This window comes from Phyllostomus hastatus, unplaced genomic scaffold, assembly GCF_019186645.2.
Source record: "Phyllostomus hastatus isolate PE091 unplaced genomic scaffold, TTU_PhHast_1.1 phas_scaffold_114, whole genome shotgun sequence".
Taxonomy (NCBI): domain Eukaryota; kingdom Metazoa; phylum Chordata; class Mammalia; order Chiroptera; family Phyllostomidae; genus Phyllostomus; species Phyllostomus hastatus.
The window spans coordinates 10820870-10847206 of record NW_025334006.1 but is presented as its reverse complement, the minus strand read 5'-3'; the positions used below and the strand labels follow the sequence as shown (position 1 = coordinate 10847206).

Sequence of the window (26337 nt, the reverse complement as noted above, 5' to 3'; positions counted from 1 at the left end):
ATAGACTGTCACTTAACTTTCTTTTGTTTGTCATCCTTTAGCCAGTTTTTAATCTTCAGCGATTGTATACTGAACCAAGCCAATTTCAATTAATTTCCCAAATAAAATTTCTTGAGATACTGTGTCTAATGCTTTAGCAAAGGCCAAATTAATAATATCCGCTGTGTTCATATCCTTCAGTTTGGAATTCGTTTGGTAAATAGTAAGTGGTTCTTTAGGCCATCCCCTCAAGGGTGTTGACTCTGAGGATTTCTTTGTCTCTGATCCCTGGATCTCTATCACTAGTGATATCAGCGTGGTACACAGTGCTTCTCCATTGACTCTACTTTTCAGAGCACTGCTCGATCATTAATCCTTTTAGAGAAACATTACAAGCTTTGAGGAAAGGGCAGCCTGTAAAGTCTGACTTAACCTGGTCAGTGAACCTGCCTGCCCAGGAGCTGATGAGCTTTCTCAGGGCTGTGCAGCAGTGCTTCCTCTGCAAAGTGGGTATGATCTGCCAGCCTTTCTCAGATCATCTGATGGGAGCTCAGGGAGTGTTGTGTTACGCACCCATTGGGAGACCAGGTGAGACTGAAGAGGGAGAAGAATACCAATTTGCAGTTTACCTACTGCTTCCAAGCATGTTCACCTGCCCCCAGAAACACGCTCACACCACTTCAGCAGCTCTGTCCAGTTTGTCAGCCCTTCCAGGCTCCTTCATGCAGACGCCTGTCTGCTCTTGGGAAACCCTGGTGCCTCAAATACACGGCACATCTAGAGGAAGCCTAATCTTTTTTGTTCCAAGGGTAAGTAAGTCCCTAATTCCCAACGTGCAAACCTTCCTTTCTAGTTCAGTTGTCTATCATCAGCTACCTCCTTTCTCATTACCTTGTGTCCTGGCAAGATAAGGTTTTGGCATTTTTGTATGTACTCTCAGGCCTTGTTCTCTTCTGGGCTTCATTGAAAAGCCCTTGATTTTTTCTGGGGTTCTGAGAGCTCTAGTGTATGTTGTTCTTATTTTTAGCAAAAAGAACTTAGCAGCTAATCCACACTTCTTGGTGACACTCCTTGGTGTCTTCTTTGGTGCCTTGGTGCCAAGTTGGTGACACCAACTTGGTTCTTCTTTTTAAGGACATCATGTGGGCTCTTTTAGGGAATGTGACACATTATATCTTTTATGCTCCATCCTAAGTTTTCATTTCTCTGTGTTGACTTTCCAACATTCCCAGTTCTCGGTTAACTTTGGTTTGTCTCAGTCCACTGGCCTGTTGCATCCCTAAATCTTGATGAGTGGTCTAAACTTGAGACAGGGCTTTGACTCCCTCAGAGAATCTCTCATGTTGTTCGGAGGGATTTCCAAGATACTGAGTCATTATCAAGACCCTTTCTTATTTTCTGAGGTGTTTGTATACTCTGTCCTATACATTTGTTATAACACATCCAGTATGATTTTAAACAAGCTAGAATGTGAATTTCCTCAGTGTTCTAGAGGTCGTCCAAGTGGGCTTTCGTTGAGCTTGTCATGGACACTGAAGAAGAGCTGGTGGTGCTGGGAATTAATCAAGGCCTGCTGTGTGCCTTTCTTTTCTTGGACATCCATACCTGGGGAAAATTATCTGTGTGCCTTCTTCAAAAGCCACCAGTAACTATATTTTAAAATGTAATACTTGAGGTTTCCTAGAAACTGTTAGCCTCTGTGGCTCACTGCAGGAAAACACAGAAGTCGGGGCTTTATTTCTTTAAGGTACCTCTTAATCCTAAGATTTTGTGATATCAAGATAGGATGTCTGTATTCAGAAAAGAAAGTGATGCCCCAGCTTGACTGTGGGAAAGCAGTTATTTTGAACAATCTAGTGTCCTAGCCAATTTAAATGAATTTAGAGTCATTCTGGACATACATAATGAGCTTAGGGTTATCTTGGGAGAAGAGAAAAGGGCAGGCTCTCTCTTATCTTTCCTTGGGTTTTCTATTTCTTGCCCAGCACACTGCAGATTAAGAGAACTGTGGTGGTGTCCTCCGCCTTTGAGAGGCACACATGAGCCCGTCCCTTTCTCAGCTCTGCCTTGGCTTCCTCTCTTCCCAGGCCCCAAACGGACTGTTTTCTGATTGAGCAACCCTGCAAAGTTTCCTTTTTAAAAAAATAAAAATCACCAACTAGTGCTCCTGCCTTGCGGACTTCTGCATCTCCAGGCTCCAAACCTCATCAGTGCCAGTCCTTGAGTAAAGTCCTATCAAACTGTTTTTAAGTAAGAGTCTCTCTTGGTGATGTGACTACGTAGGGCCATGATGGGCCTACCAATTTCCATGCATTTGTAGCAGTGACTTGTAAATGTATGTTGCATTTGTACTGAAGTGCTTTCAGTACTACTGGGAAAGAAGTTCTTGGCCTCCCATTTTTGCTGATTTATAGAAGTTTTTCCCTCAAAATTTTAATAGGAGAAAAAAGTAACTTGTGCTTAAAAAGTACAAAACTTTTTTTAAAAGATCTTATTCATTTTCAGAGAGATGGGAAGGAAGGGAAAAAGAGAGGGAGAGAAACATCACCACGTGAGAGAGAAACATCAATCCATTTGTGTCTCGCACACCCCCTAACTGGGGGACCTGGCCTGCAACCCAGGCATGTACCTTGACAGGGAATTGAACCGGTGACCCTTCAGTTTGCAGTCTGGTGCTCAGTCCACTAAGCCACACCAGCCAGGGCACACAAATTTTTGATAAGGTCCTTCCTCTCTGCATCTTTAATTAAACTGGCCTTTATAGTATTGATTATGAATGTAATGTGAAGACTTGCCAACACTTTCTGCCGCAACATAAAAACCTCTAACTTTAGTATTCTTAAGTGGAAGAGCTCAGTGCTACTAGCTTGGCACAGTACTGATTTGTTAAATATCTTAATAAGAAGCAAGTTTCATCCGCATACCAATCCAGTGAGAAAATTGGTTTTGAATTTGAGTGTGTGTTTAAAATTTTTAGAACTAATATATCCTACCACAGGGTGTAGATTACATGAGTTAACCAGTTCTCCAAGAAAGCAAATCATTCCTCTATTGGGAAGAGTTATTCAAGGCTAGTTTATTTTGTATGTGATAGCTTTGCATTCATTTCTTTTCTTTATTCTCATTTTTATGAGTGTATCCTGGGGCCTAGGCATTGGGGATAATAGTGGTAAAGAAAAAAGGTAATAGACTCAAGCCTTACAAAGCATGCAATCTCAGAGGGACAGACATTAAATAACTTGAAGAGTGTCTCTAGATACTGCTATTTTTCCTATTTCTTCTCTTTTCTTACTTGTTTTCTTAGCCCCTCCTATTTTCTCCCTCTGTGTTGTTAACACTGCCTGCCGTACATCTTTTTTATTCCATCTCTCATTTCTATTAAATTTTCCCAGGAGAGCATCTCCTTGAAATTCATCTCTTCTATCCAGCCTCTGTTCTCATCATCTCAATAGTTTAATGACACAGCTTTAAATAAACCAAGATTTCTCACTTTCAATCTAATGACCTCTACAAGTGAAATTTCTTTTTGTATAAAACTAGATCCTACTGAATACTGTTAAAAACAGAGCTTTGATTTTGAGTTTTTCTCTTTCCTTCTCTTACAATTGTAGATTCCTATAACACCAGGATACAGTGGGGTTTTTAGCCACACATCATAGAAAGCCGGAGTTGGGTGAATTACCTTCTGCCCTCTTTACTCAGCTGCATTACATCATGCCAGTGTAGGTTGGAAGCCAGTGCAGAGGAAGGAGGCTATTCTTTCTCTTCAATATGCTGATGGCTTCCTTCTCTTAACCCTGAAGGTGCACACCCCACTACAATTTGGGCTTGCAGTTAGGTGTCCTGGTGAGGAGGTTGCTAATGGGATACAGCACCTGTCAGTGTGGGGTGTTTCACTGTTGGGGAATAGGGTAGATCAGCTATTGCAAGAGCCTGTGATAACAGGAAAATGCATTAAAAGAGCTGGTGTGGGGGAAGTGATTGGACGACACAGCTGAATGTGGGGAAATTTAGCTTTTCCCTTTCTTCAGAAAAGATGATGCACTCAACATCCAAATAGCAGTAATCAATCTGCATTTAAGGCAGCACAAATGGCCACTTCTGGAGCGCTGTATAATGTCTCCATTTCCAAATAGTTTTCTCCTTCAGGATATTAAGAGGATCTGTTCACTCTTCATCCTATCCTTCTCTTCCCTTCCTACCCCCAGTTCCTCTGATAGAACTCAAGCTGTGAGACTTACCTTGATGACTAGTGTGAGGGGTTTGGGATAAAGTTGGAACCCATTATGTTTTTCTTCTATTTTGAACACAAAGCTGTGGGTGGTTCTGCCAGGTCCTGGTCAAATAATGAACTCGTAGTCAGAAATAGACCTCCTTGCCTGATCTTTGTGGTAATTATTAATCTGCACTTGTTCTGTTCCTTCAGAGGAACGGCCCTAGCTGATTGGGCCTGTCAGTCTCCTTCCACCACACCCCCACCCAGTGCAGCTACGACCATTCATCTGTCCGGAGCACCTTGTCTGTTCTCTTTTGTCTCACTGCTCTCTTAGCTAAATGGCTCTTGCTTCTTTCACAGAAGTCCTACATATTTGAGGTTTCAATATGTATTTCAAAATACATTGGAAGATTTTCATACTGGGAATATAATTTTAATCCAGAAGAGTTCGTAACAATGAAGTGATAACACTTGACCCTTGACTCCGTAACCACTCATTCTCAAAGTGTGGTCCCCAGACCAGCAACGTTATTGGCACTTGGGTACTTGTTAGGAACGTGAATTCTACGGTTCCCCTAAAACTACCCCCACCCCAGACACACTAAGTCAGAAACTCTGAAGTTGAGTCCTAGCAATCGCTTAAAACATCGTTCAGGCGACCCTGATGCACACACTAAGGTCAAAGAACCACCGCACTAACCTGTAATTCCCAGGAGACCACTGTAAAACAAATCACAGTATGTGTCCTTTTATGCCAGATGAATAGTCTCACTGCTGTTAGAATTATAGTCATGGTTGTAAGTAACAGAGGGTGAGGCATGGAATGAACAGGCTTTGGATTTCTTTGCATGTGTCTGTCCACGCGGTGCCTTCCCTGTGGTGACAGCCCTTCTTGTTCCCCCCAAGTCAGTCGAACAGCTCGTTATTCCCCTTGACTCTTAATGTCTGTCCCCTTCCTCGTACTCTGCATTCATGGCTTTTTAATTCAACTCCTTTTGAATAGCTTTCACCAGCTCTTGGCTAATTTAATGTGAAATCATCTTGAGGGTTGCTGTGCTTGCTTGATTTGGTTCATCTGCAGTGTGACGTGGCTGAGTGGGTCAGAGGGCTGAGTCTGTATCACAGATGTCCCTATCCTACTTTGCTGTAAGCCTTGGGAATCTCTCAGGAGGACTATAGTTTGAATAATTAATCACTGATACATCAATGCATAAACAGAATTTTATAGCTACCAGTGAAGGGGAAATCTACTTCATAGCTTTCTTTCATTTGCAGGATTCTTAGCATCTGAATTTCTTATAAACTCCCTCGTGCATTTCTGTTTTATCCAAGCTGCTCCTAACTCCCCACTCCAGCTTTAGGCCTAGAAGTTGAAACACATTACTTCTTATTCCTTTGCCTCTGCATCAGGTTCAGGGATCCGAATTTCTAGTGTCTGTCAATGAATCTTTTCCAGCAGGTCCCAGTAAATGTAGCTCACATCGGAAAAACCATTTCCAAACAGTAAGTCTGTTGCTTTTCATTCAGTCAAAAGACACATTAACATTTCTCTGACTTGTTCATGTTATAACAACAAATATATTATCAGGTGCATTGGGGATATAAACAGAAATATACATTCTGTGGGGATTTGGAGGAGCAAGTAAATAATTGCAAGTATAATTGTGTGAGAGCGGAGATGTAAGTGGGTGTCTGGGATGCATGGGGAAGGAGCACCTAAATCAAAGGCTTAACCACAAATAGAACCCATGAGGCAAGGCGTGTTCTATTTGGAAATGGAAAACAATAGTGCTTCGCTGTCCTGTGACACAGCAGTTACACTTCTATGAAATTATCCAAAGGAAGAAATAGCTAGACACCCAACAGTTTGTTTGAAAGTTATTCTTTATGACATTATATATAATACTAGAAGTATTATATTTACATAAATATGTAGCAGCAGGCAGTTGATTAAATTATGGAACATGGATCCATATGATGGCTTTATTTGCAGCTATTAAAAATGATGTAACAGAGATGCAAATTAAAACCACAATGAGATACCACCTCACACCGGTCAGAATGGCCATCATAAACAAATCAACAAACAAGTGCTGACGAGGCTGTGGTGAAATGGGAACCCTAGTGCACTATTGGTGGGAATGCAGACTGATGCAGCCACTGTGGAAAACAGTATGGAATATCCTCAGAAAACTACAAATGAACTGCTTTTTGACCAGGCAGTTCCACTGCTGGGACTATATCCTAAGAGCCGTGAAACACCAATCGAAAAGAACCTATGCACCCCAATGTTCATGGCAGTTCACAATTTACAATAGCCAAGTGCTGGAAGCAACCTAAGTACCCATCAGGAAATGAGTGGATCAAAAAACTGTGGCACATTTACACAGTGGAAAACTACGCAGCAGAGAGAAAGAAGGAGCTTCTACCCTTTGCAACAGCATGGGTGGAACTGGGGAGCATTATGCTAAGTGAAATAAGCCAGGAGGTGAGGGAAAACTACCATATGATCTCACCTTTAACTAGAACATAATCAACAAAAGAAAAAAGCAAACAAAATATACCCAGAGACATTGAAATTAAGAACAATCTAACAATAGCCAGAGGGGAGGAGATAATGGGGGAAAGTATTTTCGGGAACTACGGTAAAGGACACATGGACAAAACCAAAGGGAAGGGTGGAAGCAAGGGAGGGGGGTGAGTTTGGCTTGGGTAGGTGGGGAGTGTGGGGGGAAAATGCAGACAACTGTAATTAAACAACAATAAAATAATTTTTAAAAAATGATGTAAAACATTGTTTCTGGGCATGGAGAGACTACAAAACACTTCCCACATTTTTCTTGAAATACAAGTGGGTAGGCCTGTGTGGTTAAGCACTTAGAAATTATGTTAATGATAGCTTTATCTCGGAATAGAATTAATGAATCAATGTAACACCAAATTTTTTTCTAGTGGCCATTTTGGCCTTTGTGATCAAGATGTGAGAAACTACAGAACCAGTGTCATTGAGGCACTTCGCATCTGATCTCATCTTTCTGAGGCCTTGCCCTCTCAAGAAGACTTTGGACTAATACCGACCATTTCTACCCAGAACTAATAGTCCTGTGGTCCTAATCAGGGACAGCGAGTTCATTTGTTCGTGTTCCCCATCAGTCTAGAACTGGGATGCCTATTCTCTGGTGGTTCTCTGCCACAGAATTTGGTTTTTTGTTCTCTCTCTACTAAGTACTGAAGATCCATTGTCACACCTGACACAGTAGCATGGGTCTTCATTTCTTCTCATATTAATTTTAGGTGAAATGATGTTACTTGAATCACTGCCTCATAATACCTATGGAGTCATTAGTCTGCCCACCTCCCCTTGGCTGTAGGACTCAATTTCCTCATTTCCAGTCTATGTAAGCTCCATCTTTTCTGTCTTTCTTACCAGTAATTCTGATTTTGTTGAAAATGCAGCCACATAATCTTAGCACCCCCACCTACCATTTTGCACCTGTGCCTGCTCTGTATCTTATTTTCTGAGTGTCAGGACCCTGTTGCTTCCTCCAGCTGGCAAGGAACCAGTAGAGAGGCCAAAGGAATTGTTTATTGCTGCTATGTTTCACTGACGCCTGTATTTGGTTCATGCAAAAACACTGTATTCAGTGTGACCTGAAACACAGTGAAAGGTGCCTTCGAAGTTTAGCAAGTTATTCACTCTTTGTTCTGCTTTTTAACCTCTCCCGTATTGTTTAGTAGGAGTTTCGTACAATCCTGCCACTTGGTTGTTTTTATTGTTTATTGTTTATGGTGGTCAGAGTTTTGCTCCCACTCACTGTCCTTCAGATTGTTATCTGTTTCTGTAGTTCTAGGAGACTTGCTGAGGGAGATGCGATGCTTTCATCCTTGGTTCACCTCTGCTTCTGTTCAGAGGCCAGGCTCTTCTGCCCTGGCCATTCCAAATAAAACCAGCATGCCTGAAAACACTCATGTATCCTGACCCAGGGCATCCAGAAGAGCCAGCAAGCCTCACTCTTCTGCCCTGCAGTCACTTTGGCATTATCCATGTCTCCAACTTGAAAGACTTTCAGTGTTCTGCATCAGTCAGTCACCAGTCATTTGTTCAGCTTTAGTAGGCACACAATAACTGAACTCGATGCCCTGGGTTTATATAACTATGTGAACAGAGCTCCGTGTTAAATACGATAGCAAATATTAAGGGCAGGATCCTAACCCTCAAAGGGCCTGAAATCTAGCCATAGGAATAGAGGTGAACACATCATGCACTTTGAAAGTAATATATTACAGTTTATAATTACATGCTGAATTCATCCTGCCCCCCATATGTATATTTATATCATTCCACTACCATTTCATAGTCATGTGTAAATGTCCCAGCATACAAACTGCAGCTCACGTAGGATCTCCGGTAAAGAATTTCTGATGTGATAACTGTGACTCCTTTTTATTCTATATTTTGGGCCTGGAAGGACACACATAGTGAATGACTTTCGTTTACAGAGTTGGAGAAAATGAGCCTAACTGGATTAGAAGGAGTAACGTAGAAACCATGTGAAGATATAAACTGGGGCCACATGGTAGAGGTCCCAGAGAGCCAAGCACTAAAATTCACACTTGCCATCATAGGCTGGTGGTCTTTGTTTTAGGTGGATGTAGGGGAGCAAAATGATCAAATGGATTTTTTGAGAAGTCATACACCAGTGGGACACAATTTTGAATCAAAGTAGTATGCAGTATCAAAAGGGATTGACTGAATTCGGTTAAAATATTCTCGATGTTATCTTGAAATAAATTGGTGAGGGTCTGGCCCAATGGGGTTGCAGGAGGGCCAAGTGAGTACAGTTAGGAAGGAGGAAAGTATGGGATGTATGCAATGGAGCAGAAACTGAGTTAGCAACATTTTGGTTTCTAGTTACCATGAAAGCATGCTTTAAGGGAAATTACAGATTCAGTAGCTGCTAATAACTCTGTAGCTTTCAGCTCTGTAGCTTCCTTTGCCACATTATTTCCCTGCTAATTCTCTGTTGTATGCCATTTTTGCTTTCCATCACTTCACTTTCTTTATGTTTGAAACTTTCTTTTTGTGAAACTATTGGAATCTCCTACTCCTAAGAAAAATTCACATATAAATTTTTTCACTTTAGGGTTCATAGGTACTTTCAGCATTCTAAGTGTGGAGCTCACTCGCGTCCCCCGTTAAGAATTCCTGATGTGACAGCTGTTTTATGGTTGGCATAGGCAGCATCTAACCGTAGATCCTTTGACCTTCTTTTAGTGTCACAAGAAGATTTGTTCAGAATGACAGCCTAACCATCACTGAATTGAGATTAAGATTATGGTCTGTTGGCTTGTTGGCCCAGTATGAACTGCTTATGAGTCAATGGTGCCTTGAAGAGGGTTGGTCTGTAGGTTTGCCCGTCTGAGTAAGGAACCCCAGAACCTAAGAGCAAACTCTATTTCATCACATAAAGCAGGGGTGTCAAACTCATTCTCACAGGGGTGCGGGGGGGGGGGGGGCGTGGCGGGTGCCACTTCAGCCTTGAAGTTGCCTTCAAAGGGCCAAATGTAATTTAAGGGCTGTAGAAATGTAACTACTCCTTAACTAGGGGCAAGGAGTTCAGCGCTGCCGCCAGGTAGAAACAAGGTGCCGTGCAGGTAGAAAATAAGGTCCTGGGCCAGATAAAACAAGGTGGAGGGCGGAATGCGGCCTGTGGGCCTTGTGTTTGCCACCTGTGGCGTAAAGTGTGCTGACGTTCTAATCCTGTTGTGTGAAGGCGGTGGGGCAATCTTGTTTAATAGTTGAGGGTTTTATTATCTAGTGGGGAGGCAGTAGCATCTCCTGTGTGGGAATTTTAAACTTGGCTGTTTAAAGAAAGAAGAGTGTTTCCAGTGATTGGAATGAAATTCTCCCACAAGTATAGCTTCTAAAGGCTTCTAGAAGCAACCTAGAAAGCTGGGTTTTAATTTATCTTCTGACCTTTACCCCTTTGTATGAATGGGGATATATGCTCACTTTTTCTGGCTGCTGATGATTTCTGTCCATTATTGATACCGCTGGTCTTTGCCATCTTTGCACTGCTGCTTCCTGGAGACAAAGCTTCTGAGAGGAGCAGGCTGTGTTCTGCCCCACTGCTTCCTTTCTGCTGGCTGGCCTGAGCACCAGCCTGCCTTTGTGAGAAAGCAGCTATTAAGCAGACACAGCAGGAGAAGTTTAGAAGTCAGGAGTTTCATTCCTTGCCTAATGAAAAGGGATGTTGAGCTGTGGTTGTAGCCTGCAGGGAGAGGGAATGTGGGGAGGGGTGTTGGTATTTGCTTTGTGGAGCAGGTTATCAGTGGAAGCAAACCTGCTAGCTGACTACCTTCCCATGTCTCAACGACAGAACTCCCCAGGCCTATCCCACAGAAACTGGGTTATGTAAGATGCACGGGGAGCCCCACTGAGAAGTAGTGACAAGGCAGCGGAACCTGGGCTTTGACTATACCATCTATTCTACTGTTAGGAAGCAGTCATGTGCTATAGCCTCCTGGTCCTAGAACAGAGATGTGCACTACAGTATTTTCTTTGGCAAAGAACGGGGCAAGCCTACCACTCTCAGTGTTTACTCCTTTCCTCTCTGAGATATGTGCATGAATTTCTACACTGGGCACTTCCCCCAGTTACTGTCTTAACGAAAAGCTCTTGCTGTGGCATTAATAGCCTTGTGTCAGGCTGAGGGAGGAGTTCTGGGGATGACTCACTCAGGTCATCTCTGCAGCAGTATGGGAACAAGAACCAACGCAACCGCAGTACAGGGAAGGAAACCCAAACTGAATTATATACCATCTAGCTCATTTCTCAGAGAGCCCTCACATTCTGCAGCCTGGGTCCGGTGTACCACTTACACTTTAGAGTGCTCCGTAGGTGGGCATTATTTGTACTTAGTGTTTATGAATTATTAACTTTTAATTTTGCCTCTGTTTTGTTAACAACAATGAGAACTGTTTCTCAGTTTATATATGATATTATAATATTACTCTCTTGCTGCCTCTTGAATGAACCTGAATTGATTTAATTTAACAGTCATAAGTATGGAAAGATAGTATTTGAAGGTTTTTCCAAAATTAATACCTGAATGTAAATAAGTGTCTGATTGTACCATTTTTAGAAACAAGGTAGATCATAAAGTTTTTTTAGGACTCAATTTTAAAGAATTGTAGTTTGTTTGTTTTAAAATGTCTTATGCACACTATTATCCATGGTTTTTGGTTTGAGGCATTATGCTTTTTCCCTTGGATAGCATGCTTAATCTTTTCAGTTAAGTCCTGGATTTCCACCTATGGCACAGAGCTACTTTGGGGTCACAAAAAGAAAGCAGAATTTTAATTTATCACCTTACTTCCTTTGCCTGGAGAACCTCTGTTTTCTAACTTACTGCTCAGGCCCAGTTCTTTTCTCCTCATTGTACATGAGATGCTTGCTAGCCTCCAGGAAAGGTCACAAGTTCAGCAGTGCCCTCCCACACTGTCTGTTACAGGGCAGGTCCATTTATTTCACTTGTCCTTGTTGTTAGAAGAAGATAAGGCTACAAGCAGTTTGGGCCCTCAGAGGACCTGCAGAAAGCTTAGTGGGCCTAGCTTTGAAGGAAGGCAAGTTGCAATCAGGGTGGCTGTGCACTTGCCTTGCCTCAGGGGCTTTGGTCTTCCCAAGGCAGTACCCCAGAGTTTATGGGAGCAGAATGGGGAAAGGGGGAGCCTGTTGATGGCGGAGGATGAGTTAGAGCTGTTGCTGGATTCCAGCCAGTGGTTTTCTACATGAACCAGCCCTGGTCCATGATCATTAGCAGGCTCCTGGAATGATAAACCATTGTACTAAGGAAGAATCTGACCTATTTGCAATTTCTAAAGCTGAAGAAGCCCTTGATTCAAGTTCAGGAGGGAGCCCTGGGATTCAAGGAACTTGAAAATGCTTTCTTTCAATTAGCAGTTCAGATCAGAGGGGGTGTGTGATTTTTTTGTTGTTGTTGTTAACTCTGTATTTTCATATCTTACCATCATTGCGGAATAAAAACCAGATAGTAAAGGAAGCATTTGTTGTTCCTGGACAGGAGACATTTTTACATCAGTTTTGGGTGAGAGGCAGATACCCTGTGATGAAGGAAGGGGTGAGGGAGGAGTGAATGGTGATGGCCCAAGTATGTAAGAAGTATGACAAAATATGACTGTAACACAGGGGCCCAAAGCCAGGGTCTATTTGAGTGTCCGTGGTACTCTGAAAGAAACCATCCAAGGACTAGCAGGTGTGGGCATGTCGTTTACTACTTGCATGACAGGGGAGTGTACCAACAGCGGCGGGTTGGAAGAGAGCGACCAACCTGCCTCCAGTCTGAGGCTCGTTATTAAAGGGTCCCAGACAAAGGCATCTGGGTCCAGGTTGCATAAACCTAAGTGTGGCCCATAGCTATATTACTCTAGTATGCATGTGCAGAAGGAAAAGGTCAAGAAGCAGTCACCAGACAAGAAGGCATTCCCAAAAGGAGATGAGGGAGTTACAATCCACTCCCAAAATAATACACATTCTGGCCAGTGGCTGTCTGGACAGCCCTCAGTCACAGGTGGGCGAAGGGCCATGTCCACCGACCCCACACTTTTCCACTTTGCACCAAGCAACATTCACCTCATTTAGTTTATGAGTTTGATTTAGGAAGTTAAGACCCGAAAGTAACCCCTGCAGAGCAGTGTCCTCTGTTGCTGGTTATCTAGTGAGAACCTGGTGGGAAGACTGTAGAAGTGTGGTTATTAGTGTGAGGGCTTGAAATATTGACCCCAGTCTGGACAGTTTTCGCTCTCTGGAATTCAAAAACTCTAAAAAGGCTGGTCCACAGGGTGGGCACACCCTTGAATCTCTATTCCTCATTCTCGAAGCTCAGAAGTGTTCCCTGCTTGGGTCTGCAGACTGGCAGGACACAGGAATGTCTTACCTAATAGTGTAGTGACTTACATGATTTACCCATTAGTTTTTATTCACCAGTCCTTCATCATTACATGAGTGATATACCCAGTGATGCTTAGGCTTCTGTCCCTGTTACCATTCAGGGAATTACAAGATAAAAAGTGGGAGATTGGAGCAAACCAACCAGTGGTCAGATGTGTGACAAAGTCCCAGAGTCCCCTGCTAAATCCACCATTATTACAAACTGAAACTGATGGAAAATGAGGTTTAATGTCAGTTACATAGCCTTGACTAATTTTCCCTCTCCCATAAATGGCTTTTCCATACAATATTGCTTCATTCATGGCAACTTTTTTTTTTATACCTGGGAGGAACTTATTTCCATTAGAATTGGAACACTAACTACATATTTTGCATTTTAAATGTTTCATGTGATTAAACACAGAAGGAAACATTATTACTTCTGTTTCTTAAGATTGTAGTCTTCCAACTGATTCTGTTGTGCCTGGAACAATGCCTCTAATTTGGAAACAAGTTCCCGGAGCTCTCTGATTACCAGGCAGGCACACTGTTAGCTGGAACTAGCAGCCACGTAGTGATAACTGGGTTCAGAAGAGCAGGCTGTCCTTTCCCTCCACCAGATACTCTTGCAGAGACTGGCTACTCAGTCCTGTGCAGAGTGATTTTGTGCAGTGTGTGGTAGACCCCTATTTGAATGACCTCTCTTCTCACCCCGTTTTCTCACCCTCCTACCCCTTCCCTCTGTGATTTGTTTTTTAATTGGGTTTTTTCTTCTACAGAGCTATTAAGAATGGCAAAGGATTGCATAGCAAGAAGGAAGTGCCTATCCACCGTGTCGCAGACATATCTGGGGTGAGTCGTGTCCCTGAATAGAGCCTGTGTGGCTCAGAAGTCCCAAGAGTTTAGCTGCTGATTCACCAAAGTACTTCAGCTTATGTGTTTTCTGTAGCTCATTTGTTTTCAGGCACTGAATGTGAATTTTTCCAGGGCTGTTGCCTATGCATCTGTAGAGGTACTGTTTTATATTCTGGAAAATCAGAATTGAAACTAGGGCTTTAAACTTAACCTCCTATCTCATCACCTGAACTGTCACTGTGTTGCTTTACCATTTTTTAATTATTATGACTTAGAAGATATTTCTTTCCAGTTATATTAAAATGAAATTATCTCTTCGTAAAATCCCTGTTTAATTCTCACTATGACTGGAACATCTTAGTGGGAAAAGGTCAAGTACAGATTTTAGGACAAGTTTAAGTATTGTCATTTCATCAAACTTCTTTTTTTCTGAGGTTGCTTCTAAGTGGGAGAAATGTGTGAGCATCCTTTGAGCTAATGCATGTAGATGCTCCAGAAGAACAGAAGATGACATACTTTGGAGCTCCCAAAAGGCTGTGTCCGAACGAGTGTTCAGTGATTAAGACTCTACCCTTGCACAATTAGGATCTCTTGGCTGAATAGATATCTTTGTTAGTTGGGAGGGTTTATTCACCAGATATTTCAATGCCCTTCTGTGCCTAGAACTGGTCTAGGCACTGAGACTATAACAATGAACAAAACCAATAAAGTCTCCACATGCATGTGGGAAAGGGAGACAATGGCAAAATCAGGTAGTGGCAGTTGCTATAAAGAGACATAAAACCAACTAAGGGAGGATAGTGAGCAGTTTAGGTGCTGATTTTGATTATCTGCCCAGAAAAGGCTTGTTGGCTCATCAGTTCACCCTCTGTTCCTATGATACACCATCCATTTCAACTCCCATAGTCACTGATGGTTAAAGAAGGGATTCAGGTCATGTGTAGGGAGGACTACATAGCCTGGGGGTGGTGACAGAGGAAGGGTTAGTACATCTTATCTCGGACTCTCAGGAAGCTTCCCTTGGGTGTCAGGAAGTAAATGCAACTATAAACAAAAAATGCTAGAGCTCAGCCTAACCCACAGCAGGGATGAAATAGAATACTGTATCTTCCTGTTATATTGTCTTCCCAAGCTGGCTGAGACTTTGCCTGATGTTCCTTGTGATTGCACATCACAAATGTCTGGCCAACTCACCCTTGCCTAAATGTAGTAGTACCTTGTCCCTATTAAGCAGTGGTACTCTTTTGAGCTTTTCTTTCTCTGTGGCCAGTTACTGCAGATTATAGATTAAACACTGTTACCTACATTAATTGGACTTTTGTCGAGAAGTTGTGCCTGTCTTAATGAGTGAGATACATTGATACACATTCTTCACAGCAGTCCACAGACCTGTTGCTAATGGCCTTTGAGCCACAGGTGACTAAATTGTATCTGCTTGTTGTTGACTGTGGATGTTATCAGGCCTGTGGCTTACCTTGCTGAGTTACAACATACATGTATTAATTTCTATATGTGCCTGCTGTGGCAGTCTTAACAATAGTTCCCTTAGTGTCATTGCTTTTGTTGTTGTTGTTTTGTGGTTTTTTGTTTTGTTTTGTTTGGGGGGGTAAAGATGTTGGAGTAATTGAAGGGCTATTTTTTGGCTGTCCAACTGCAGGGGGAAGTTATATATACCTATTTTGGAAAACACAATGATGATTCCTTTACATTAGGGCCACGTGAGCCTAGGCTCACAATCCAGTGCCTTCTGGAAGCTGAATGAAACCTTGGGGATGGTGCTTTTTTGCCTGTGGAGTTCATTTTCTTGCTGAGATTTCCCATTGGCAGCAAGGGGAAGTCCTCAGTGGGTTTTTTGAGGCAGATACACACTTTCTTCAGGAATGTCCTGTTGGTACCTGCCAGTATAGTGTCCTAACGATCTTTATTGCTATCTGTGCATCTTATGCTGCCTCTGGCCATGATGCATTTTGGTGTTTTCTTATTTTTTTATTTTTTTGGTAGTAACAGATTTCCCTTCACAGTCTTCCTTAGTTGGGTGTGTACGCACCCCTACCCCCATCCATTGCTCAGTTTCATGCCTATCTTTATTCTTTTTTCTGTATGGATGTTGAAGAATTGGTTTGCTCTTATGTTTTTTAAACATAAATGCCAATTAAATTTTCCTCAGCATGTATATAAAAGAGAAAGGGTTGAGCCAAGTGGGCAAGTGAAAGTGAAAAAGCTATTTCATTTAAATAGATGTCAGAATGACCTTGTCTACTTTCATCACATATTGTTCAGCTTAGATTGGAGGTTTTCTTGTTTTTCTCTTGTCTTTCATTTTTTTTCTTTTTGTTCCCTCTATAACAGAAGATCTTTCTCTTCCCCTTCCGACCTTCCCTTCTTTCCGTCAAAGTGTCATGTTAAATATGTGTGTGTTGGGTGCCCCTTGTGCCATTTCAGTGACATATCTGTTTCCAGCTTTCCCAAGCATGCTGGTGATTAGCATCTGAGGGGCGGTAGGCATATGGGCCTCAGGCAGGCAAATAGCTTACAGCCAGATGAAGACAAACCACCTGGAGTACAGTCCATGGAGTACACGCATATAATAGTTTCACAGGAGTTTCTTAACCTTTTTGTAATTTTTAAATGTGCTCCTCTTGCTCCTCCCTTCATGACCCCCATCTTAGTTTTGGTTAGGCTGACAGTACATATGCAATATACTGCCAGAATAGCTGACATGAACTGGTGTTTATGCATAAAACCGCTTCCCACCTTAGTATACACATCCTTGGGGGTGGACGTATAGGGTGGGGCAAAATTTATTATCATATTTGAAAGTGGATATAAACCTACTTTTGCTTCACCCTGTTTTTATAAGCGCCTCACATTTTGTCTCCTAAAACTTTCAAGAAATGTGCTGTGTTATGTATCATGCTTATGAGACAAATCACCTATAAAGTTCTAGTTTTAATGGCTTCCGGCATTTAGTGTTGAGTTTCTACCTCACTGTCTATATCTCTTCTCTTGTATTTTTAAAAAGGATTTCAACAGGAAAGGGTCAGAGTGTGTTAAAATGCTTCGTATGGAGACTTAGCAAGTGCAAGGTGTCTGGCTGACTTCCTATAGTGGAAAGTCAGCGATCCAAGCACAGGAGTGGGAGAGGATGACTGGCTGTTTTGGCAGGTGAGAGGCTGGCCTCTTTGGTGATGAAACAAGCAGGACTTTTGATCTCCATTCATTGGCTTTTCCTGGAACTGGTTCTTTTTTGCTACTAAGTGTTCATATTCTCATTCATATTCCCTCCCTCTCCCTCCCTCCCTCCCTCCCTCTCTCTCTCTCTCTCTCTCTCTCTCTCTCTCTCTCTCTCTCTCTCTCTCTCTCTCTCTCTCTCTCTCTCCCTCCCTCTCTCTCTCTCTCATTTTTAGAGAGAAGGGAAGGGAGGCAGAAAGGGAGAGAAACATGGACAGGTTGACTTTCATATGTGCCCCAACTGGGGACCGAACCCGCAACCCACTGGTGTGCCCTAGCTGGGGATCAAACCAGTGACCTTTCAGTTCCTGGGATGATGCCCAACCAAGCCGCAGCGGTCAGAGCTAAGTGTGTTTTCTGACTCTGTGTTCTGCTATCCCAGTGGAGCCTGTTATGTCCCTTTCCATACTGAAAGCTCAAAAACTGTTCTGGTGGCTCCCAATTTGTGGTTTTGTTTCCTGTTTGCCTGTTAGTACAGATGATTTTTGACGTTAATGTTAACTTGGTGTTTTTCCATAAGGTACACAGCATCTGTGCAATGCCAACTGAATGAACCCTACCTTTTAGCTAGGGCTTTTAAAAACTTGGCCCTTCTGCATCTTTTGCACCTGTTTGCAAGATAACCACTAAGGGAAAACATACTGCCAGTCTGGTTATTTGAATCCTAAAGAAATTACTAGTTTCCTTTAGTTCTAATTTTCCAAGGTGAAGGAAGTAGGTATTACAAGTCCCGGTCATTTGCTTCCTTAATTAATCATCTGTCCAGTTTCCTTTAGGCCGGGATTTTCCTATGAATGTGAAACCAACTAAGAATTTAACTGGCTAGGCAGTGGATCTGATTAGATTTGGAGGGTGGTTTCTCTGGTGACTGGTTCACGTCATATACCCACAATTTCATTATTAGTGGGTTCTTTTTGCCCTGTCCTGTCTCCAGTCCCTCACCTGCACACAGAAAGTTGGAATGTGCATGTCAGTGGAATATAAGGCTGTTGCTTATCTTGGATTTATTACTGTTTTTGCTGTAGCCTGCTCTGTAGTAAATACAGTCTCCTGCAGATAGAGTAAAAAAGAGGCAACAGAATGGATCTGGTGCGTGGCTTACCATTGTTCTGGTAAATCAGACAAATCAGTTGCAGTTCTGAGGTAAGAGAGCTCCCACTTCTCAGGCTGCAGCCAGCACACCCCAGTTTCCTGCTGTACCTCCCTGCGCTCCTTCCTCTTCCATTGTGTGTGAGTAGTGCTGTGTGAAATAGCCATGGAGTCTCTACCACTTTTCCTCCATTTTCTGTGGTGTCTGTTCTTTCCTCTCTGGGGCATGAGGAGTTACAATGTTTGTTTGCTGACAGCACTGTGAGAAGAGAGAGCCAAACCAGCATCTGTCCTCTCCAGTCATATTTTTCAGTCCCAGAAAGGGCCAGGTTCCTAGAATGGGGTTGTACTTCTCCGAACACCTGCCTTTGTGTGATGTTGAGTCCTGACAACTTGTCTGTTAATTTTGCTCTTGTTTCTTCTCTTCATTCCTTTTTGCTGTTAAGTCCTTGTGTCTTTTTTCCCCATTAACTGCTGCTGTGCTCACTCGAATATTGCTTTCTTTGATCATGTCACCTACTTTTTTGAAAGCTCTATCCATGACTGATTTTAGTGGAGATGCATAGTATTATTGCTTAAACCATGGCCTGAAGTTCTCCAAGGACTAACTCTGGGCGTAGGGAGTCAGATTTTTGGCTGCCTCTTATACCATCAGGTCATGAAGCGAAGACTTACAGGGTTGACTAGTGGGATTCAAACTTATAAAGGGTGGAAGTATTCCTTTAAAATAAATAAGTAAATAAATAGGGTTTTCTCTGGCATCTTCTCCTGACCTCTTCCTTCAGTTCCTGATTTTTCAGTGCCTTCTTGAACTTGAATAGCACCATTCTCTTTTCCTCAGGGTATTTGAAGCAGTCCTTTCTATAAGAGATTTGCAGACCTGTACAGAAATTATTTTTCCATTAAGTCCTAGTGAGTTGGGCCTCAATGGAAGAGGTTAAAAATGTTATTTTTGTCTTTAGAGAAGTAAAAAGTAGTTTGCCCAGTATGTCTGAACAAGGTGTAAAAGCACCACAATCACTCAGAGGCTTTATAAGTCAGGTCTGTGTTCAGTTGCAGTTTTCCCCTGTATGTGTTCAGGCCTACTTGGTTAGATTGTCTTTTTCTTTTCGTGTAACCTTAAAGTACCTTTCAGCTAGCTACCTTTCTAACCCCTGGTAACTTGATGACATATGTGCTCCTTTCTTACTTGTTGTTTTGTTTGTTTTAACGGCACTTCCCTCTCTTACTCTCCCTTAGCCTAAAATCACATTCTGATGCCCCGTTGTGCCAAACCCACAAAGTCGATGTCTGTGGTTCTGCCTGGTAGGTTTCTGTGACCTGGAAGGGTTGCTTAGCTCTAGAGCTCCATTCACACTTTAACCTCTGGGCCCATGGCTGGGCTCTGCATTTGCTACTGTGGGAAAGTCTCAGAAGAATCCTGCAAGAGCCCACTCACTGTCTGCTGACCTTGCGCTCTGGAGCAGGCATCATGTGCTCCATAAATACAATGGGCCCCTGCAGGGGAGCCGTGGTTAGTGCTAGAGCTGGGTTCACATGGTGATTTCCTACATTCAGCAGCCCAAGGTTTTGCCAATTTAGGGGAAAGTATTTAATGTTTTGTTCTTTCTCTACCCAGCTAAAGGTTCTTGGACTGCCATGTGTAGCTCACTGACTTGTTCTCACAGCACAGAAATACGCACCGCAGCCCTGTGGTGCAAGGCACCTGTGCTGCCGAAGTAGCCGCTACCCTGAAAGTTTCTCCCAGGTTCTTTTCATTTCTTTCTCCTTTGCCTTTCTTTCAGGCTCTCCCCTCTCCTCCCCGAGCCCTTTTCCTCCCATGCCCCTTCCCCCTCTCTCCGAAAAAGAGTTGGATGTTGTTAAGGAGACCTTGATCTTGTCATGGAGTTTGGTTCTCCTCAGGTTGCATTGTCTAATGGTTGAGGGCATTGCTTTGTCATCTTTTGTCCATATGTCTTTCAGCCTTAGGAGTCTGTGTGGCCAGTTCTTGTTTGGTCAGGTTCTCCTATTCATGATCCCCAAAACTAAGTGAAGAGATATCCCCTTTCCTTCTAAAGGAAAATCTAAACGCATTTATGCTTTCCATGGGAATAAGAAGAGAGAAATATATCTTTATTAGGCTGAACATGTTTCTGAATGGAATTTTGTGAAGATTGTGTTTCAGCATTTACTACTGTTAGTAGTGGTTGTGTCCAAGCACCTCCTTTTACAAATTTAACCACCCGTTTTTCAACTGAGTTCTATTCCTTTTGTAAATTTTTGCACTATAAAGCACTAAATTTAGGACATAGTCCCTCTCCTCTCTTATTAGGTGGGGGTAGTGGGAAAAATCATTACCGACTTTGCAACTGGGAAAATTTTTGGGCATCCTTTCATTGAAATGCTGGGTACTGCCTAGTAAACCATTTGAGGTTCACTGATTTTTTTCTTTTAAATGTGCAGAAGCTTCTGGTATGCATTTTTGAGATAAATAACTTTATCCCTAGCCAGATCTTTATTTTATCTTCACCTGATGGCGTGCTTATTGATTTTAGAGAGACAGGAAGGGAGGGAGAAAGAGAAACATCAATCAGTTGCCTCATGTATGCTCCCCGACCCAGACTCGAGATCTAGGCTGGTGCCCAGACCAGGAATTGGACCTGCACCTTTCCGTTCAGGACGACGCTCCAACAAATTGAGGCACACCAGCCAGGGCTGCTTGGTTTTTAAAATTTACCTGTGAAGGCCTCATGGTAATGCAGTGATTTCTGTTTGTACAGATGTGACCCCGTATAGATTTCTGCCCTATAGAAGAGATGATTTCAGACACTACATTTTTCACTCTATAGTTTAACTAAATTCACTTCAGCATTCCTTGTTGCCTACACGTAGATGCCTGTTCTTCAGATTTGCCTTTGAATCAGTTGTAATGTCATTCTGGCTCCTTCACTAATTAGTGGGTTAAAATAAAGTTTTTGACACATATTTGTTTTATATTTGTATAAAAGCCATGGTTTTACTTGTGTGAAAAGTATTTAAGAGGGGAAGCAATTGCAGAAGCAAGAGAAATACAAAAGCATGTATTACACTGGGCAGTGAGACATCCTGTGATTATGTGTTTTGAAAATCTTTGTTTTATTGTCTCTTCTGTACCTGGAAATGAAGAGTCATTTGGTTGTGAAAGTTCTTTAAAAAACAAACGGTTCTAAAGTGAATTATGTGTCTCTTACCTACAAAATGCCCTTTTCCATGCCCGTACCTTACTTAGTCTGCCTTTGTTTGCTGACAGGCTTTCATTTAGGGAAATGTAGACACACCGCAGAGTGAGGCAGAGGTACGGGAACACTGCAGACAGGGTCCCAGCTCTGCCGTTCGGCGCCTCTGAAGACATGCATGACCTGGTGACTTGCCTGAGGTGGAGCACTATTAGAGGCAGTGATTCTTTATTTGTTGCTTCTTATAATAAAACATCTTCCCAAAATAATCAGTAGGTTTGATATGTCACTGTAGTAAATTCTGTGTCCAAGGAAATTTTCTGCCACAAGTTTTTCTGGTTCTCTCTTGACTCCTTGTTTTACTATGACTTCACACACAGGAATTCATGCAACTGAGCCCCTTAGAAACAGGGTCCCAGCTTTCATTTAAGTGTCCTGAGGTATAGCGATTTTTTTTAACTTTATTCAAAAAAAGGAGAAAGGAAATTGAGGGAGTTTGAGAGCATTTTTTCCCAAAGCGGTGTCTCTTTACGAAGAAACTTGTCTCTAGCAGCATAGATTCTTCTGTTGCTGGGTTGTGCTCTTCAGTCCCCTTTCCCGTTCTCGGGGTGCATGTGGGTATTGTTCTGTGACTCTGTTTCACGACTCCAAATTGGTTAAATGAGCCCATTACAGGCATGGCTAAATGAACGTTAGGGTATTTTGAAGGCAGTTGGTAAAATTGCTGATTCCCTGATTCAGATATGATTGGGTTGTCTTAATCTCTCCCATGGCTACTGAGTGATGTGATAAAACTTGAAATTTTTCTGCCTAGCCCCTGCTTTGCTCTCCACTTCGCCATCATAGCGCTACTCAAGTCCTACATTGAACTCATTTTGTCCTGTGGCTGTTGCTTATATAAACACTGCAAAGTCATTTTATTAACATAGACATTCTGCTTGCTTGTATTTTAAGGCTTTATTTAGCATGCTTCCAACATATTCCCTATAGAATGTTTTACAAAATGTTGGGCACTCCTTGCAGTGTGGACGTCCAGCCGAATATCCTTGAATTGGAGCGCTGCGTTGCCCTGGAATTTCCTAGTAATTGTGTGTCTCAGTTCCCGAGGAAATGGTATTCTCAGGAAGAAATGATAAAGTTCCTAACACAATATCAGAGTTGGAGGGTGTCTGAGAATATAAGCTATGATTAAAGTTTGACTCTGGAGGAAAGCCTTTGTGCTATTCATAGGCCATTATTGCAGCATGTCCGAATACTTCATCCACTGTAGAGACTCTTTTCTCCTATATCATATCCAGTTTATCTCATGATTTCAAGTTCTCGTTCCAAAGACTATTCTGTTAGTTAGCTCTTTTTGAGTAGTATTTCTTCCTGGATGGCCGACTCTTTTTCTCTCCTGACCCTGCCTTCATCGTCCTCCTCCAGGGCAATACTCCTTCCAGGCAATTCCCCCTTGTTGTCCTCACTGTCTTCTGATCATCCCTTTCCTCAGCATTTACATAAGCACTTATTACCATGATTTTGTACTTGTTGAGGTATTGATTGGTAACAGTTTTCAAGTTGACATATGTGTGCTGATTTTCCTCACTAGTTTCTCAACAAGGAAGGGCATCCTTTTTTGTATCCCTTTAGACCCTGGTTTAGATTTGATTTGCCAGATGACGATCTTAAATAGTGTGATACTCTGGAAAAGAGTGACCCTGGCTCCTAGGTACAGGGTTAACTGGAGCCAGAAGTGGACAGGCATATTTTCTAGATCAGCGATTTTCAAGCCTTTTCAGCTTGTGGCCAACATAAAGTAATTACTGAAATTCTGCAGCACACCAAAATTATATTTTTTGTCGATCTGACAATAAAATTAGATATAATTTTGATTCATTAACATGGAACAGTTATTGTGTTAGCTGTTGTCTTTGTAGTTTTACAGTCTAAAGGGGAAAAGATCAGAGCCCCTGAGTAAATAGTTGGGTATTGCATATTTTAAAAATTGTTGTGGCACACCAGTTGAAAACTGCTGTTCTAGAAAATAGCAGTATGGAGTCATGATTATTAGTATGGGCTCCAATATTAGATCAACCAATGTTCAGGTCCTTGCTCTGTTGCTTATTACTTTGTTTCCTTGAGGAAGTTATATAATCTGTCTGTGCCACACTCTTCCCATTTGTGAAATTAATAATAATGATGGCCCTTACCTTGTTAGATTTGTGGTGTGATTGAATGAGTCAATACGTAACTGTTGACATAGTAAGAGCTCAGCAGAGAGCGGTGGATCACATGGTGGTGGTGATTATTATTAAACTGCTGAGCGTTCTGCCCAGCACTTAGGAATTCCTGTAAACAATAACTGCCATCACCATCATCAGTAGTATTTTTATTTCATACTTTCTTCAAGTCCCAAATCCTGTTCCTCCCTCTGCTGAGTTCTGTAATTGCCTCTTTATCTCCCATTTGATATTTAACATATACTGTCTGGCTTGTTTTTGAAATGCATTTTTCATGTTGAGTCAATGAATGAATGATCAAACAATATGTACTTATCAGGAGAATATTATATGCCAGACACAATGTTGAGTATTGAAGATAAAACACTAAACAAGACATGTAGTTTTTATAGGGCATACACAGTTCATTATGTAATTACTGTTGTGATAGAAGTATCAAGTCCTGTAAGAGTATATACTCAGGGCCATAGGTTATTCTCTGTGGTCAGAGAAATTCTTTTAAGTGATTTTAAAATGGGTCCTAAAGAAGGAGTTAGTTGATGATAAAACTCTGTACAGAAGGGTCCTAAGATAGAAAGCTGCTTGGGTTCAAAGGCAAGGCCAATATTGCTATAATGTGAGGCTAGTGATTGGAAATACGACAGTGAATGATTGAAACATTTGCACTTTGTAGTCCCTGATGAGGATTTTGAAACTTGTCTGAAGAACAATGAGAAATCATTGGAAAGGAATGGAGTAATTAGGTCATCATTTTATATGTACTATGTATGGTATATTCTTACCCTCCCCCAGTCCCCCCTTTCTGACGGCTTCGTGGAGACAGACTTGAGGCAAGCATGGCTTTAGGCTCTACTGGTTAGGGGAGGACATTGCAGTGCACTATGTAAGGACTGGCTGGAACAGGGGTTATGACAGTAGATACGGAGAGATATTTGAGATCCAGATCAGTGGTAGAACTGGTAGGACTTGGTCTTTGTTTGCATCGGGGGTCAGGGAAAGGGAATGAAACCAGCTATCACATATGAGCATCCCATGTGTCTGAGTACAAATAACAGTTGATGGTGGCGCAACTTTTCTCATATGGTAAATACTTGGTGATAGAAATTTGGGAGGAAAATTAAGAATTAATGGACATGTTAAAATTGAGGTACCCATGAGCCATTCAGATATTCTTAGCCCAGAAAAGTGGCTTGGGCTTTATGCATGAATTTAGTACTATGGGGATCATTAAGGGAGAAGAGCCCCTAGGTCAAACCCTTTATCTCCAAAATTTAAAGATCATATATAGGGAGTCACTGGCCAAAGAAACTTAAGAGCTTCAAATGTAAGAGTTGACTGTGTTGCATCCAGGGTGAGACGGGAAGACTGAGAATTGTCCAGTGGATTTAGCTACAGGGTTACTGGTGGCTTTAGTTAGAGCAGTGTTTGTGGAATGAAGGGGTGGGAAGCGAGAGCTAGATGTCTATCCAAATGTTTATCCCCAGGAAAGTTCACATCTCTATACATTCAGTTTCAGAAGTTTTCTGGCAATGGTAAATGGATCAGTGTCTGTGATAATTGTGTCTGTGGAGTTTTCAATGACTGAGAAAGCTTTAGAACATCCATAATTAAACATTCACTGGTGGAGAAAGAAATGACAATGATCTGAGAGCCTTGGTTGAAAAAGCAAAGTTATTCTGTTATCTTGACCAAAACTCTGCCATCACTCATGCATTCTGGGTTTATCATTTTTCCCTGATAAGCCGGATACTTAGATTCACTTCTAAGAACCCCATTACCATTCAAGTCTATATTTTTCCTTACAAAGAATTTAATTTCCAAATATACACAAAATACCACAATTCTAACTACTCTTTTCTCTAAGGGTAATTTCATTATGGTTTAAGCACGGCATCACTTTTTGTAAAACATCTACATGGGATTCTGAGTAGTTCTTATTAAATCAATGTCTAAGCCCAAACATGGGGCTCTTTACATCATGCTGCTTGCTTTACTAGAACACATATTTCTTCTTATTCTTATATCATGCAAATTAATGTGTGATCTTTGTTTTCTTTCTGTTGTCAACATTCTTTTTGACTCTGAGCCATGATTATCTAAGTTAAATGTTTTTTGAAGATCTTATTTATTCATTTCTAGAGAGGGAAGGGAGGGAGGGAGAGAGAGAGAGAGAGAGAGAGAGAGAGAGAGAGAGAGAGAGAAACATCAATGTGCGGTTGCTGGGGGCTGTGACCTGCAACCCAAGCATGTGCCCTGACTGGGAATCGAACCTGCAATGCTTTGGTTCGCAGCCCGCGCTCAACCCACTGAGCTACACCAGCCAGGGCTCTAAGTTAAATTTTTATTCCTAAGGAAAAGTGCTACTTAAGTAGGCCAGCATCATCAGTGCCATAGAGCACTGCGCTTAGATGCTGGTTTGTGAAGAAATCATGGAACAAATTTCACATCCAGTGTCAAGTTGAGATATTTTCCAAGTCAGTTTACAGACTTATTTCAGTGTCCATAATATTTATTATCTCAAAATATACAGAACAATTATAAAGAATGAATTTACTCTGGAGAATGTAGGGCTTTGCAAACACTGCTGAGACAGTTATCCAA

The 26337-nt window shown here is 41.9% G+C and overlaps 1 protein-coding gene across 1 annotated transcript in view; it reads left to right on the top strand.

Moving 5' to 3' along the window:
• SND1 (staphylococcal nuclease and tudor domain containing 1) overlaps positions 1-26337 on the top strand; it is a 416128-nt gene that overhangs the window by 228396 nt on the left and 161395 nt on the right. Inside the window, exon 14 of the mRNA XM_045855549.1 lies at positions 13925-13997. Coding sequence (XP_045711505.1) covers positions 13925-13997 — 73 coding nt within the window. The remainder of the gene's footprint in view (positions 1-13924; positions 13998-26337) is intronic.